This window comes from Oryctolagus cuniculus, chromosome 17 (genome assembly GCF_051225735.1).
Source record: "Oryctolagus cuniculus isolate XC-2025 breed Fujian yellow rabbit chromosome 17, ASM5122573v1, whole genome shotgun sequence".
Lineage (NCBI taxonomy): Eukaryota > Metazoa > Chordata > Mammalia > Lagomorpha > Leporidae > Oryctolagus > Oryctolagus cuniculus.
In genome coordinates, this window is record NC_142883.1 from 12,748,003 (window position 1) to 12,764,265 (window position 16,263).

General features: G+C 48.4%; 1 protein-coding gene across 3 annotated transcripts in view; it reads left to right on the top strand.

The window, feature by feature from the left end:
* The window catches only part of PRKCA (protein kinase C alpha), a 429,630-nt gene that overhangs the window by 295,350 nt on the left and 118,017 nt on the right, over nucleotides 1–16,263 (top strand). For all 3 annotated transcript variants that reach the window (XM_051824401.3, NM_001101724.1, XM_089316626.1), the window contains 2 exon segments: nucleotides 11,670–11,781; nucleotides 16,127–16,255. In XM_051824401.3, coding sequence (XP_051680361.1) covers nucleotides 11,670–11,781; nucleotides 16,127–16,255 — 241 coding nt within the window.

The following is a 16,263-nucleotide window of genomic DNA, read 5'->3' on the forward strand; positions in this document are numbered from 1 at the left end:
ACACGGCCGTCCCGAGTGAAGCCCAGGGTAGGAGCATCCTTGCCCAGGTCACGTCTGTAAACGCTAATCCAGAAACGTCTAGCAGGCTGGAGATGCCGTCAGCCCTTGGTGTCCGTGGCTTCCGCATCTGCAGGGTCAGCCAACTGTGGACCATATACTCTGTAGTTAGGCCCATGACGGTTGCATCTGTACTGAACATGTCGACTTGTTTTCTTGTCCTTAGTGCCTAAACAATGAAGTATAACAGCTGCTTACGTAGCGTGTACGTTGTGTTAGGTATAATGAGTAATCAAGAGATAATTTAGATAAGTAGGATGTGTGTAGGTCCTATGCCAGTGCCTGCCCTTTTCCCCAAGGGCCTTGAGTGTCTGCAGACTTTAGCGCCCGTGGGGGTCCCAGAACCAATCTCCTGTGGATACTCAAGATGACTGTACGTGGGATTTCTTTTTAATTTATAAGATGTTCTGCTGCGTTATGGCTGGAGACTAGACATCCTTAACTAACGGCTGGAGATTCATTATCTCAAGAAGATGATTGAAGCTTCGGTGCTCAAGTCCCGGTTTCAGACAGGGAATGAAAGGGCATCAGAAAAACAGAAGAGACTCCTGGGGGAGGGAGGAGCCTGCTGCACGCGGAGAGATGAAAAGCACCAGCCATCAATCTGAGGAGGCTTTGAACCATCCTCGAGCAGATGGGGGAAGCCTAACTCATGGATGGATGCCCAAACCTAGCATCCAGCCAGAAAAGCCAAGAGTTGCCACTTTGTAGCTAAGATAGAAAACGGTTGCTTTCAAGCTTTTCCGGAAGGCTCCGCCGTGCACCAACACAAGCAGAGCGGCTGGACCTACAGCAGACCCCGCAGAGCGGACGGAGAGCTGTTCAGTCTGAGGTTGTGTGCTCACCTCTTTGGCCCAAGATTTCCACTTCTGGCTTTCATCGTAAGGACCGGATAAGACACCCGGACAGCGTGTGCTCCGTGCCCATGGCAGTGCTGCTGTAGTGGGGGAACCACGAAAACACCCCTGCTGGGAAGTGAGGACTGGTCTCCTCAGTGCTGGGCGTCCATCCCACACACCCACCCGACGGCGTGTCAGAGTAAGGTGTGCTCCGCTTTGTACTGATGACGGGGAACGATGCTTCCGGTGGACAGTGCTGGAGACCAGACTCCCTCTCCTCTCCCCCTCGCCTTCTTATCTTTTTTTTTTTTTTTTTTTGACAGAGTTAGACAGTGAGAGAGAGAGACAGAAAGGTCTGCCTTCCGTTGGTTCACCCCCCAGATGGCTGCTACAGCCAGCGCGCTGCGCCGATCCGAAGCCAGGAGCCAGGTGCTTCCTCCTGGTCTCCCATGCAGGTGCAAGGCCCAAGCACTTGGGCCAACCTCCACTGCACTCCCGGGCCACAGCAGAGAGCTGGACAGGAAGAGGAGCGACTGGGACAGAATCCGGCGCCCTGACCAGGACTAGAACCTGGTGTGCCAGCACCGCAGGCGGAGGATTAGCCTAGTGAGCTGTGGCGCCAGGCTATCCTTCTTATCTTTCTTGAATGAATGGTTGGTAGTCCAGGGATCCTCAAAAAATTCTTGGAAAATATATATTATGAAAAAATGCATGGATTTCAATATTTTTTGAACTGAAATACACTTATCTCTTCATTTTTGGATGAACTTGTTGACGTATTCTTGTCTGTGTTTCTTAACTATTTAAGTTTGTTACAGTGAATATGATTCTGCCTGTATGAGTAAACAATTGAAAATTAATAACAAATGACTAGAGTCATTAATATTTTATCATAAGCTGCACTTAAAAAAAAGTAAGGCTTTAACCAAGAGGATCATTGCACATCAGGAAGTAAATTTCTACAGTTGCTGCTTGGGAAGTATCTGCTGGGAGGGGTGAGCAGTCTGCTTAAAGATCAGGGGAACCCGGGGCCGGCACCGCGGCACAGTGGGCGAGGCCGCACCTGCAGTGCCGGCACCCCATATTGGAGCCCAATTCGAAGTTCGGCTGTCCTGCCTCCAATCCAGTTCCCTGCTGATGTGCCTGAGAAAGCAGTGGAAGATGGACAGTGCTTGCGATCCTGCCTCCCATGTGGAAGACGTCAGTGGAGTTCCAGGCTCCTGGCTTCAGCCTGGCCTAGCCCTGGCTATTGCAGATATTTGGGGAGTGAACCAGTGGATGGAAGGAAGATCTCTCAGTTTCTCTGTCACTCTGTCCTTCAAATAAGAAAAAAAAAATCTTAAAAAAATCAGAGGTGCCTCAAGTCAGGATCCTGTCCATATGGACTCTGCAGTCAAGAAAAAGACCAGGCCACGGCTGCTGCCTCTGTGTGTTTAATCAGATGAGCAAACACCAGCTGCTGGGAATCTTCCGGTGTTACAGTGATGCCTAAAAACCAGCCTTCTTGCAAATGATGTTATGCTTTTTCAAGTCCGTGGCAAAAACAAGTACAAAATCTCAGGCCTGCTTCTGGCTACAACCAAACATGAGGCTTTGAAATGTGCCCCACACCATCCAGAATGGCAGAGAGGGCGCCTCACACACTGACCCAGTTCTGTCTTCACTAAGTAAGGCAGTGGGATCTTGGAGGCTCTTAAATAACCGTGTTTCCATTGATGTCTGATTGGTTCTCAGGTGTGAACTTGGCCGTGAATTTCTGTAGGAGGCATGTCACTTTGTACAGGACGGGCAGAGGTTCACATAGTTAAGATGGTTCTTGTATTCCTATTTTATTTTCCTTTCAAGTGATGGCTTTGGAGCTACCCAAAGCTGTAATTAGCATAAAACTTCCTATCATAGAGAACAGTTTGGGAGACGGGTTTCTTGGTGATCATGACGGTGAATGTGAACATTTCATAGAACACACACGATGGGTACATGTAAAACCTGGTGAGATCTCCTGGGGTCAGGTCATAGCACATAGACGTCTGATGAGCGGGGTTTCAATCATGGCTGTGGTTATGTAAGCGGAAACATATACCTGGGAACTCTCTTCACTGTTTCTACAACTTGTGAGTCTAAAACATTTCAAAATAAAAAAAAAAATGTTTTAAACTGTGAAGTTTCCCCAAAAAGATTACCGTCCTTAGGGTTGTAAAGCCAATTAGAATAGAATGGGCAAAAATATATAACAGTCAAAAGAATTTTGTCCTTTAAATGAGTCAGCATGACAATGGGAGAAAGAAAAATAATGATTTATCCTTGAAACAAAACCTCCCCTGAACTCCTAAGAGTGTTGTGCAGATAAAGGAATACCTGTGGAGGTTTGCACCATCGCCTCCCTCCCTGTGTTTGCTCACCTCGACAGGGACCATAGCCCCATGCATTGCTGTGTGACTGAACCCCTCGCCCAGGGTCAGGTTTGGCCCCCTTACATGAGCCTTAGCAGACTTGAGCAGACTTAGGGTTGTTCGTTTCCACCTCGTGCTTTTCGTTACCCCTGCCTTCAGCATGGAGGGTCCCCCGTGATAGTTGTCCTCTCACGGCTCAGTCTGTGGTGAGCTGCTGCTGTGGCCCCTGACTTGCGACGTGCGTGGTGGTGAGTCAATATTACTGCTTTCCTGCCAAGCTATTATAGCACCTGAAGGGCAGACCGCTTTATTTGATGTCAGCTGCAAAGCATTTTCTGTTGAAAATGAACCTACGAGCTTTGAAAGTTTGAAGTCCGAACCCCATCTGTTCTTTACCAAATAAATAAAGCTGGCAGTGGACACCCAGCTTCCTAAGTGTCTTTGTGGATGATGGCTGCTTCTTCCTGGGGAGGACAGTGCTCTTGGCCTTGTGGACTTCTGGTTTGGCCGCGTGTCTTACTTAGGCCAGTGAAATGGGGTTGGCATCATGGTGCCATTTCTGAGTAGGAGATATAAGAACCTTTGAGTACTCCCACTGTTTCTCTCTTCCTTCTGCCGTGAGACTGGGCATATCTCAGATATGGGTTGCTCCATCAGCTAAGAGGTCCCAAAGTGAACAGTGAGAAATAAATGTTTGCTGTGTTAAGCCACTGCAAGTTAGGCGTGATTTCTGAACACAGCATAACCTAATCTCTCCCAAGTGAATAGACTTGAGCCACACCTGAGATCCAAACCACCAGGCACACAGTAGAAACACCATAAATAGTTGTTGAGGCAAAATGAAGACATTGATAACTAGCTAGGAAATAGCCTTGTTTTCTTTAAACAAATGATGGTTAAACTTTGGGATTTGAATTATTTGTGCATTTCAAACATTTCAGTATCAGAATTCCATAATAAACCATCAAAGATTTTTGGAATTCAAAAGCTGTAATTGATGGAGCGAAAACTTGATCTATAGCAATGTCTTGAGATGATGACAACATGAATGTATTTCAAAATAGGAAAATATCGGTCATAATAGAGCTTTTAATTAAGATTTAAGACGTATCGACGGCTGCTCATTCCAGAGCTCTTCCTGGCAACCTCATGGAAACACTTCTCAGTGGATGGCTGGAGAAGCTGCAGACAAAACCGTTTGTCCTCAGAGGATGCTGTTGTGCCTGGCCCCTCCCCTGTGCATCCTCCCCTAATGGCATCTCATGAAGCTGCTTAAATAGATCCAGATGGATTCAGCTGGGCCGTGTGCTAATTTAGATTATGTAGATAATGCAGGAACTCATTTATTAGCTGAAATCTTTTCAGATAATATTGAAAGCTTCCTTTCACTTCCATCTCTGAACCTGGCCTGTCCCCAGCTTCCCCAGAGGCATTCTACATGCACATCTATCTAGAGAAAAACTATTATTGTTCTGTGTGTGAGGTTATTTTTGTTTCTGTTTTTTAACATAAATGTCATTGTGTTTTATGTTCACTCTGTGACTTGCTCTTTTCACTAGACAGTACATCTTGGAGATCTGTCCATGTTATCAGAAGGAGATCTAGCTCATTTGATTTAATTTCTACATGGTATTCCAGGGTAGAAATATATCACAGTTCATTTAGCCATTGCCTCCCTGGTGGAGACTGACTGAGCATGTTTTCTTGAAGAGTTTGTTCTGCATTTAATAGCTCTTGCATCTTGCATAGCAGAGCAAAGGATTCCTAAGAATCTTTCCACTAGCAAAGTCTGGGTTGACCCGTTAGCTCACCTGTAAAAATTCCCAATGTAGATCAGAATCAGTACTTAATTAGTCTCACCAAAAATGGAAGTTCTTTTGACTTCGTTCAGACAGGCAGCCTTCAACAAGACCAGTGTGGTCAAAGGCAAAGAGTAACCCAAACCCCAGTAGAGAGCCAGCCGGCTGTGGTGCCCTGCTCAGGACATAACATTACAATGTGCTCATTACAGTGACACTAAGGCACAAAAAAAACCCAGACTGCATGGTCTGGTTTTGGTAACATTCTCACAGTAACAAAAAAATTTTTTAAAAAAAATCTTAAAGTAGGAAGTTTTTATGTCATAAAGTTGAAAAAAACTACTTGCAAAGATTTGTAAGATCCCAGGACTGGTAGCAGCTTCGCCTCCCTGGGACAGTGTTCTTGTGTTGCTTGTGTGGCCAGGTGTGGGTGAGTGACATTTAGACCCACGCTGGGCTCCCGCGTGGATTCACGAGAGCTCATCTGGTGGTGGAAGCCAGTGTTTTCCTCGTTATTTAGAGGGAGCAGGCTGAAGCAGCCACCCTGCTCTGAGCGCTGCAGGAAGTCACACCCTAGAGCCTTTTCCGGAAGCCCTTCAAGCCTGCGCCCCAGCCCTCGGGAGAAATGTCCTGGTCCTCTGAGAGGAAGCTTCGGGTTGTCCTGGAGGCACTCAAGCTCAAGTGGAAAACTCAAGCCGGGGTGACCTACGGCCGAAGCCCTGCTGTCCGTCGTCTTACTCATCAAATCTAAAGGGCACGTGGAGCGACATCTGCTTGCGCACATGCAGCCTGGTCCGCCGCCTCCTTGGTCACCTGCACCCCTGGGGTGCGGGGAGCATTGCCCCCCCCCACCCGGAGACCTCACCCCGCACACGGCCAGATTCAGTTCATCCTTGAAGACCACAACTCCCAGCGTGGTCACAGCCCAGGTGGTGACAGCCGGTGCAGCAAGGAGGCATCTGGGAAACCCAGAGCCCAGGCGGCATCCAAATTCTGGGGCAGCGTGGATCTGTGGGTTTATTTTCAACAAACTGCAAAGTGATGGCGGCAGCAATGATGCTGCTGATGAAGAAGGACTCTGAGAGTCTTGGTAGGAATGTTGCGGGATGGTCTAAGGATCTAAGCTGCTGTCCAAGGAAATAAGCTGGCTGGCAGATGCTCTCAACAGGACTTGAATTTTTCACTGGTTGGTTTATTTTTTGCATCCTGAGTGATCTGGATTTAGATTTGTGGATGAGACCTCAGTGGTGTCTGTGGGAAGTGGTTTGCTCAGAATTTGTTTGCCCCCACCCCAACCACAGAGGTGGCAGAAGTACACCTGCTAAGTATTTCCTTCCCTTAGTATACGATGTCAGGCTGTGACAAGTGAGCAGGCTTCCTATTCTACTTAATGAGAGACTCCCCTTGCCCAGAGAACCAGACAGACAGGCCTGTATGCATTCCAGTAAAAAGGGATTCGCTGCTGCCTTGGTAGTCCGCAGAGTCGGCTTATGCCAGCTATCTCTTTGTGACATTAAGTGCAGCCAGATTGGCTGTAACTTACACAAGGGTCTTTAAACACATTTTGCAAAAGACATGTTTTGAAAAAAAACCATGCATGGGCTTTGAAAAAAAATTTTTGCACCAAAATAAATTTGTTTTTAATTCAGTTTTTCTACAAACTTGCGGACGTGCTCTTGTGTAAGAAGAAACATTACCTAGAACCCTAGGACTGTCCTCTCACCTGCCACAGCCACTTTATGCGAAGATGCCACCTGCTGCCACAGCTGAGGGGACAGTGACAAAGGCTCCTTGGTGCCGGCGGTGTAAGGGCGCTTTATTAATGATTCAGAAGTCTGCTTCATCACTCAGTGAAGGGCCGCTGTGGCTGAGCCACGATTTCACAGGACAAGGCTGATGTCTGCATGCAGGTGGCTTTGCTGCCCCACGGGGACCTACGATGTCTCTTTCCCCTTTAGGCTTTGGTGTCCAGGAAGCTCAGGGATAAAGTTCATAATCACTCTTAGTTCTCAGACAAGAGAAACTGGGGTGCCGCCTGGGGCAACCACCCCAGAGAAGGACTGAATGCCAGGGTTTGGAGATGTGTGATAGAGTTCCAAGACTCCTCAGAACCTGAGGACAAGTGAGACTGGGACACCTGATAAGGACATCAGCTTCTCCATGCCGCAGCTTCCCTTCCCACCTGTGAGCCCCACAGGAGTCATTGTTTGCCCAATTCACTTGGCAACCATAAGGAAGCCTACTTGGGGCCAGTGGGGGACAGCTGACGCTTTGGGGTTCCGTTGTTTGCTTTGTCTCTCCATCCATGTTCCAAGCACCCTCTGGAAGTCCCGAAGCCTACACACTCTTTGTATTTTAATTGTACTGGTTATTGGGGTAGAGTGTGACACTTCAGTACATAAAGGCAATGTGTAATGGTCAGTTAACACACAATAACCGTACAGAGTTCTGGGGTAGGGTGTGATATTTCTTTTTTTTTTTTTTAAGATTTATTTTATTTATTTGAAAGATTCAAGAGGTTCATTCTCCAAATTGCTGCAATGGTCAAGGCTGGGCCAGACTGAAGCCAAGAACTTCTTCTGGGTCTCCCACGTGGGTGCAGAGGCCCAAGCTCTTGGGCCATCTTCCGCTGCTTTCCTGAAAGGTCCCAAATGGGAGACCCAGAAGAAGCTCCCAGTTCCTGTCTTCAGGTTGGCCCAGCCCTGGCCGTCACAGCCATTTGGGGAGTGGACCAGTGGATGGAGCTCGCTCGCTCGCTCTCTCCCTCTCTGTAACTCTGCCTTTCAAATAAATAACAAATAAATCTTTAAAAGCAAAAAGAAGAAACATTCAGATTTGACTTTTCAGATAATGCTTTAGATGCATCCTCCCACGATCCCTTAATGAGAGAACCAACAGGTTATATGTTTAATGCACAAGTAGCAGATGTCACTGTAGTGCTGTTGCACTTGAGTTAGTAGTACTTAGCCAGCCGATGTTCCCTCCTCGGTCAAAAGTAGATTTAATTCATAAGCTGTACAATGAAAATACTTGCCTTGGAATTATGCACATAAAACCCGGTGAAACCTTAAAGCCTGCCATTTAGCTGATGGCGTGGTAGCGGCGTCTGTGTCCTGGTTCTGTTCACGTCGTGTGGTTATGTAAGATGTTCTCGCTGGGGAAAGCTGGATGAAGAGCGCACGGGAACAGTCTGTACTATTTTTGCAAGTTCTTGTGAGTCTTAAATGATTTCAAAATAAAAACTTTTTTTTTAATCAAGATGGCACAGAAGAGACCATGTAGTCCAGTTGTCTCCAACTTGAATTTGGCAGTGACTTCTCTCCTTTGCCTTCTCCCATCTCCATCCTTAGCAGCCCTGGGCACCTCCTGATACCCATAGGGCCCCATGAAATACCATTTTAAAGAATGGCGATTTCACCCAACACCTTTAGGGGCCAAGAGGAAGAAATCAGGTCCCAGAAGAAGTGAAAAGCACTGCTGGTTAGTAGCTGTTGGTAGAAACACAAAGAGCCTGGGGAGATCTTTATTTAGTACAAGCTTTCTCTGCACATCCTCCTGAGTCACAGCCAGTTAGCTCTCGCTGTGGTACCTTTACCTTCCAAGGGTGTATAATAATAATCTCGTGTGTCCGTCCAGTGATATCCACGTGGCCAAACCTTTCTCATAGTTCCCCGAGGTTGAACTTCACCCTTCGCCCGTGACATGGGCAGACTGCTATTACTTCTGCTTTATAAATTAGTGACTGACTTTTCAAGATCGCAGAGTCTGTGTCAGGTCGCCAGAATCCTGGCAAATACTCTTTGAATGGGAGACTCTGGTTCCAAGACGTTCTTGGTTATCATAAAGCACGTATCTGCACATTTGACAACCATCAAGCAGGTGCTGCTGTTACTATTTTTGCTGAGGTCATTTACTGTGCTGGCAGGATCCTTGGCCACACCTGTAATTTGGGAACCTGGAAGGACTCCAAGACTTGGTGCTTACACAGGAAGTGGAAGCCATTGTTTCCTCTCTTCCCACCCCTCCAGATGGCTGGGGCCTGATGACACCCTGTGAGTGCTGGATGAGGGAGACCTGGAGTTCCTGCAAAGTGGAGCGAGTTGCCTGTGTGCCATGTCACCAGAGATCCACGTGACAGTCCAGGACAGCCGCCCTGCTGTTGCCTGGCGTGCAAGACTCCAGAGGGCTCTCTGTCAGCTGCCATTCTTGATTTATTCAGTGCCAGCAGCTGATGTCTCGTTTCTGCAGGGAAAAACTGGTCTACTTCTTTCCCCCGGCGTCGTCTTTGCCCTCCAAGATGTAGGATGCAACCTTTGCTGTCAGCTTGGGTACTTCGGATTAGTGCTGACACCAGCCTGTTCCCTCGACTTGCTGCCTCCCGTCCCGGGGGCCTGGATAAGTCTGTGGGCTGGCGTTGGTGGTGGAAGTCCACGGCCCTACCTCCAACACAGTCACAGCTACCACTTGCTAGGAGAAGGAATCTTTTGAGGATGTTGATTTTTCACACCCAAGAGAAACACATGGAAGGTGAACTGGTGACCTGTCCCAAGAACACCGTTAATCATCTACGTGTGTGTTTGCTTGGCACCTGTTAGGCACTGACGACTGTGGAACGGCCTGCTAAAGCAGAGGTGCCATCTCTGCTGTGCCTGCCATCAGCGTCACCTGCAGGGCCTGTTAAAACTTGGACGGTGAAGCCCTGTCCCCAGTGTTTGATTCAGCTGGGCTGGGGAGGGTCACACAGTTTGCATTTCTGACAGATTCCAGGTGATGTGACGCTTCGTAGGGACCCGTTGGTAAACCACTGTCCTAACACGGGGGCTGGCAGGCCTTTCCTAGACAGGCGGAGGGCACCGCTGCAGGCTTCTGGCTCACATGGGCTCTGACACAACCGCTCAGCTCTGCCCCGTCGCCAGAGAAATATGTAAATAAATGAGCATGGCTATGTTCCAATAAAAGTTTATTTATAAAAACAGGTGGCAGATTTGTTGCCAAAAAAAATACATTGCAGATATAAAAATTAAAAGATCTTAAGAGCCAGATCCTCATCCTGAGAAGATCTCTGGAAGCCCTGAGATAGAAATCAGAAGTCGGCCACGTCTCAGCCCTGGCTTCCAAATACCACGTGTCTTTTGCCATTGGTTCACCCTCCAATGGCTGCCGCGGCTGGTGCACTGCGGCCGGCACACCCCACGTGTCTTTTGGGAAAGTCAATAACATCCTGTAAAATGAGGGTAATAATTATACAACCAACAACACAGGGAGAATGCTTATTTTTATCAGTGCTGGGAAGTGCAGAGGCGCTTTTTATCAGTAGGCAGAGGCACTTCCCTGCTCCGTCTTCTTGGTGCTGTCCAAGCACCCTTCTGGGCATTTGTGAAGATTGACGCGTTTTGTCCCCATGACAACCACAGGATATAGGTGCTATTAATTCCCGGCTTACAGATGAGGCAGAAAGGATAAATGATGTGCCTTTGTCCAAGGCCATGCTTCTGTAGAGTAGAAGAGCTCGAGTCGGAACCCAGGCAGTGACCCCAGAGTCTAAGCTTGTGGACCACCGTGATATGCTATACGGAGTTTGTACTTCCCTGTCTATAATTCATCCGTGAATCACACAACTGCACTTTACCTACCAGGAAGAACAAAGCCACAGAAACGCGCGTCCGGTTACCCTTTGGGTCCTTTGTGTGGTGTGCTAGGGAAAGCGGTGGCGTTGCGGCAGGGCTGCCGGAGGGAATTGCAGCGCCTTTCCGAGACCCGTCTGCCTGTGCCAGCTAACGCTCCCGGGAATAGCACAGGCCCAGGACAAGGTCCCTGCCGGTTTGAGAGTACGTCTGCTCTCACAGCGCATTGTAAATCTTTGGAAACTTTGCACAGGAGCTCTCTTGAAGGCTCAGATCCGGGGAAACTCGGAGCTGCCTCACAGACAGGCCCTGATTGTGTGTCCTGGGGGACAGAGATGCTGCCTTGTTTCAAACACTGGCTGTGGGCATGCATTTGGTGCAACAGTTACGATTCTGCTTGGGACTCACATTCTGTCAGAGTGCCTGGGTTTGAATCCCAGCTCACTTCTGACTCCAGCTTCCTGCTACTGCACACCCTGGGAGGCGGCAGGTGAGGGCTCAAGGATTTGGGTCCCTGCCACCACCTAGGAGATCCAGACTGAGTTCAGGGTTCCTGGCTTTGGTGCAGCCCAACCCTGGCTGTTGCAGGCATTTGGGGAATGAACCAGCCATGGGAGATTGTGCTCTGTCTTTGTCTCTCTGCCTTTCAAATAAGATGAAAATAAATAATGAATTAAAACAGCAACAACAAAGCCCCCAAGGGCTTTGAAGACAATAGGTCCAGAGGTCATAGCATTGGTGGAAGTCTGGCGTGTGCCAGTCACATGCCAGAGAAGAAAAATGGGTATTTATCATGTAAAAATCTGGTGTAGCAGCAACAGTGTCACCATCCCATGACCCTGCAGAATGGTGCATGGTCTGGTGTTATAGAGCCTTGGCGGGGGATGGGGTACAGTGACTTTATCCAAAAACATGTCCCTTCCAGGCCTGGAGTGAGCACTGTGCTTTCTCTCCTCCCAGGACCCCAGGAGCAAGCACAAGTTTAAAATCCACACCTACGGGAGCCCCACCTTCTGCGATCACTGTGGGTCACTGCTGTACGGACTCATCCACCAGGGGATGAAATGTGACAGTAAGTTTTCTTCTCTGGCAGATGGCAAGGATCGCCGAGCACGGAAGGCCCGGTCCCATCCTCAGCACCAGCTCATCCACAGAGGGAATTTAGCTCCCATGCGTGCCAGCCGGGGAAAGAGTGTAGAATCACCCGGCTGTCCAAGTTCTAGCTGGTTACATGACGTAATTGCCCAATTAAGAGCAAAAGGCAGAGGTACTTGATTTATAAATGAGGTTGGTGGGTGCTGTCACGTTTTGCTTTCAGTGGTAGAAACCATCCGTCATCCTAAAATGCAGGTTAGTCAGAGCCTGGAGAAGGCTCCCCACCTCCAGACCCCGCATTTGGTTGAACTTCCACATAAGCTGAGCAGCCACGGTCATTATCCTCCCATGTCTCTAATTAGTGGGTGGACGGTGGAAAAATCCAGGAGGCGCGCCTTAAAACTGAAACCAAAATGAACATAAAAGCCAGGCTCACATCTTAAGTTCGCTCACCCTGCACAGTGTAGACAGATCAGATTTACCTCCGTCTGGTTCAAGGAGAAGTCGCCCACGACCCCTGTCAAGGACTTCAGCCTATGTCCTTTCTCCTTTTCCGTTGTCCTCTGTGTATTAACACCAGGAGGGAAGAAAAGCAAGCGTGGAAACTCTTTGCTTCGAGAATTCTTAAATTATGGGATTCCCCAGACTCTTTGATTAAATATAAAAACTTGGGCTTTTAGGACATGAGAAGGTAATTACCAAGCTCACATTTCTAATACGCGTAAAAGTTTGGTGGAAATCACAGCGTGTTGCCATTCACTCCTGACTGCCACAGGGGCCGAGAGCCTTCCTTTGTTCTCCGGGGAACAAACACAGGGTGCAGAGTGACTGTGTGGGACCATTACAGACAGAGAGTTTCTCAGAACACAGGCAGCGTCCACTTCCTGCGGTTACACACTTAGCGCCTAACGACGCCTTTGCCATCCTCCAGGCCAGTGGTCTTTGTTCCTCAGGAACCCCTAGGATTCCAGACACGTGGTGTTGCAGGGTTCTACAAGTGCTGACTCTGCGTGCATTCGTAAATGTGTTCCCTAAGGATCTAAATTTCATTTGTTAATTTGGAGGGAGAAGGAAAGAGAGAGAGAGGGAGAGAGAGAACACACACCCCTAAATACCCACAAAGCCAAGACTTGCCGAAGCCACGTCGCCTACGTGGGTGGCAGGAACTCAGCCACTTAAGCCGTCACCCCTGCCCCCCAGGGTGCACATTAGCAGGAATCTAGAATCAGAAGTGGAGCCAGGACTCAAACCCAGGGGGATGCGGGCATCTTAACCACTGCCAAAATGCCCAGCCCTGTAAGTGTGTACGTATTTTTAAGTATTTTAAACTCTGGACCAGAAACAAACATCTGCCTGTGTTGCATATCCCACCTTGACAAAGGCAGTGCTCTGGGGGTGAAAAGGAGAATGCATTGATTTGACAGAACCTGCAGTCATGTTTCTCCGGCCACATCCACTTAGCTAAGGGTCCCTGGGATGCAGAAGCAAACAATCTAACATGGTTCCCCTTGGCATACACATTTGTGCATGAACCAGCATTTTCCAATACTGTAAAGCTGTAACAGAATACAGAAATGAATGGGCTACTGACGCTGGTCTGAGACATTGTCTTAGTTTGTTTTCTGTTGCCATAACAGAATATCTGCGACTCGGTAAATTTATATAAAGAGCTCACCGTGCTAGAAGCCAGGAAGCTCAAGGGCCTGACATCAGCATCTGGTGACGGCCCTCCTGCTGTGGCGTAGCGCGGTGGAGGGCATTGCATGGGCAGACAGCAAGCGTCCAAGCTCAGCTCCGTCTTCCTTATAGAACTGCTGGTGCCATCCTGGGGCCCCCTATTTGGGGATTCAGTTCCCAACACATGAACTTTTTTTTATTTCATTTTATTTTTAGAGTTATTTATTTTTAAGGCAGAGTTACAGAGAGGCAGAAGCAGAGAGGGAGGGGGGTCTTCTATCGTCTGGTTCACTCCCCAAATAGCTGCAATGGCCAGAGCTGGGCCAATCAGAAGCCAGGAGCTTCTTCCAGGTCTCCCACATCGGGGCAGGGGCCCTAGGAGTTGGTCCATCTTCCACTGCTTTCCCAGGCCACAGCAGAGAGCTGGATCAGAAGAGGAGCAGCCGGTACTCAAACCGGCACCCACATGGGATGCTGGCAGTGCAGGCGGCGGCTTTACCCACTACACCATAGTGCCCGGCCCCAACACATGGACTTCTAAGGGACACATTCAAGCTGTAGCAGATGTCAGCTGGCATCCCTAAGATCTGGTTCCAAGTTTCCTTCAGATCAGAGGGCTTTATTGCTTGTCCTTGAATGTCTTTATAATAAATAAATGGTATAAATTTGAATTTATTAACTAAATTTATGCTAATGAATAACAGTCATCTCCTGTGTCTATTAGGATTCTGCTTTAGATTTCATTTGCAAAACAGGATCCATTACTAAGAAATGTTGAAAACCACTGACCTGGACCAATGCTTTTGTTTTGTTTCAAACTTGTTTCCTTGGAATTTTAGAGCTTCTGGGGTGGGGGGTGGGGGCACTGCTCATGTTCCTTTCTGAAGGGAGAAGAAAACTTAGCAGATGGTGCCAGACCCCATCCTCTGCCCTAACTCCTGCGGTGAGAAGCTGCTCCCTGTGCCTTATCTACACACGATCCCTTTCTAGAGCTGTGGTGGCAGGGAGCAGCCTCCTGGGTAGGCCAGGCTCTTCCTTTGTAAAGGGGGAAACAGAATGGGAGAGGACAGAGGAGCTGCTGCAGGCAGCAGAGGCTGTCTGAGATGGAGCCAGACAGCAGCACAGCCCAGTGCGCTCGCAGCTCCATTGTCTTCTTGTCGCCATCTGTTTCCAGTACCCTGGGAATCGGGCCACACATGTAAAGATATGATTGAGCTAACGCACGTTCTGTCACTTGCCCAACTTTTCTATGGGCCAGATCAAGGTACAGGATCCTCAACTGTTCACTCCCAAAATAGAAGTGTTAACAGGGTCCACAGCCAGAACCTCGGCTCACTAGGCTAATCCTCCGCCTATGGCGCCAGCACCCTGGGTTCTAGTCCCGGTTGGGGCAACGGATTCTGTCCTGGTTGCCCCTCTTCCAGTCCAGCTCTCTGCTGTGGCCTGGGAGTGCAGTGGAGGATGGCCCAGGTCCTTGGGCCCTACACCCGCACAGGAGACCAGGAGAAGCTCCAGGCTCCTGGCTTCAGATTGGCACAGCGCACCGGCCGTAGCAGCCATTTGGGGGATGAACCAACAGAAAAGGAAGATCTTTCTCTCTCTCTCTCTCTCTCACTGTCTAATTCCACCTGTCAAAAAAAAAAAAAAAAAAAAAAAAACACCAGGGTCCACATTGGTCAATCAGCTAATCACCCTTCCCCAGTGTATCCGTCATCCTGCTTCCAGTGTTTAACACACAGCAGATACACCTCATCCTGATGCTTTTCACCATTTACTGTCCTGTGGTAAACACTCAAAGTGAAAGGAAGCAAACTCGTCAGCATCCCATCAGGAACTGTGACGCACCAGCCGCCACCCCTCCTTATGGAAGCACCAGGGCCCAAGGACGGGGAGCCGGAACACCCACACAGAGTCTCGGGTTCGCAGTAGGCGCCCAGGATTATTTTCAGGGTTTCTTTGGTTCACTGCAATAAGACTGATCTCTTTCACATCCTCCCCCGTTTCGCCCACGTAATGTTAGCTGAAAAGAATGGCTGATCATGCCAGGCTTCTATTTGTTTTCCTTGAAATAATATTTAAATATTTGAAGACAGGTTTAAAATATCAAACACAGGTTCTTAAAAAAATAAAAAGCAATGTACTTAAACCTTCTTGAAAATGCAAGGCTAGTTTTGGAAAAGAAAATTTCATGAATTTCTTATACCCAACCCACGTGTTTTCACTCTTTCATGTTGGTGAGCTCAGAAAGACATAAGGAATTCTTTGGCAAAAAGCATCCCCTGCTTAAAATGTGCAAAGTATTTGCCTCTGTGTATAGGAAATACGATTAGTCGGGGCTCTGTACTCATTACCTGCGTGAATCTTGCATCCTGTTAGTTGAAACCCTCACGGAAGACCAAGCTGGGACATTTTGCTTCAGTTAGGACTCAACAAATATAGTATGGGTATTTTAAGGATATTGTCACTCACACGAAGCCTCTGCTGTAAGGGACATCTGCTAACAGTTCTTTATGTCACTGCAAACATTACAGCAAAGTATCAAGTTGGGGGGTAACTCATTTTCACTTCTGCTCCGACAGCAAAACACTGAAGAAGTGAGCACAGAGCATATGGCCACCCTCACCCTGTGCTTTCTCCACCCACAGCCTGCGACATGAACGTTCACAAGCAGTGTGTGATCAATGTCCCCAGCCTGTGTGGGATGGACCATACGGAGAAGAGGGGACGGATCTACCTGAAGGCCGAGGTCACCGATGAAAAGCTCCACGTCACGGGTAAGCCT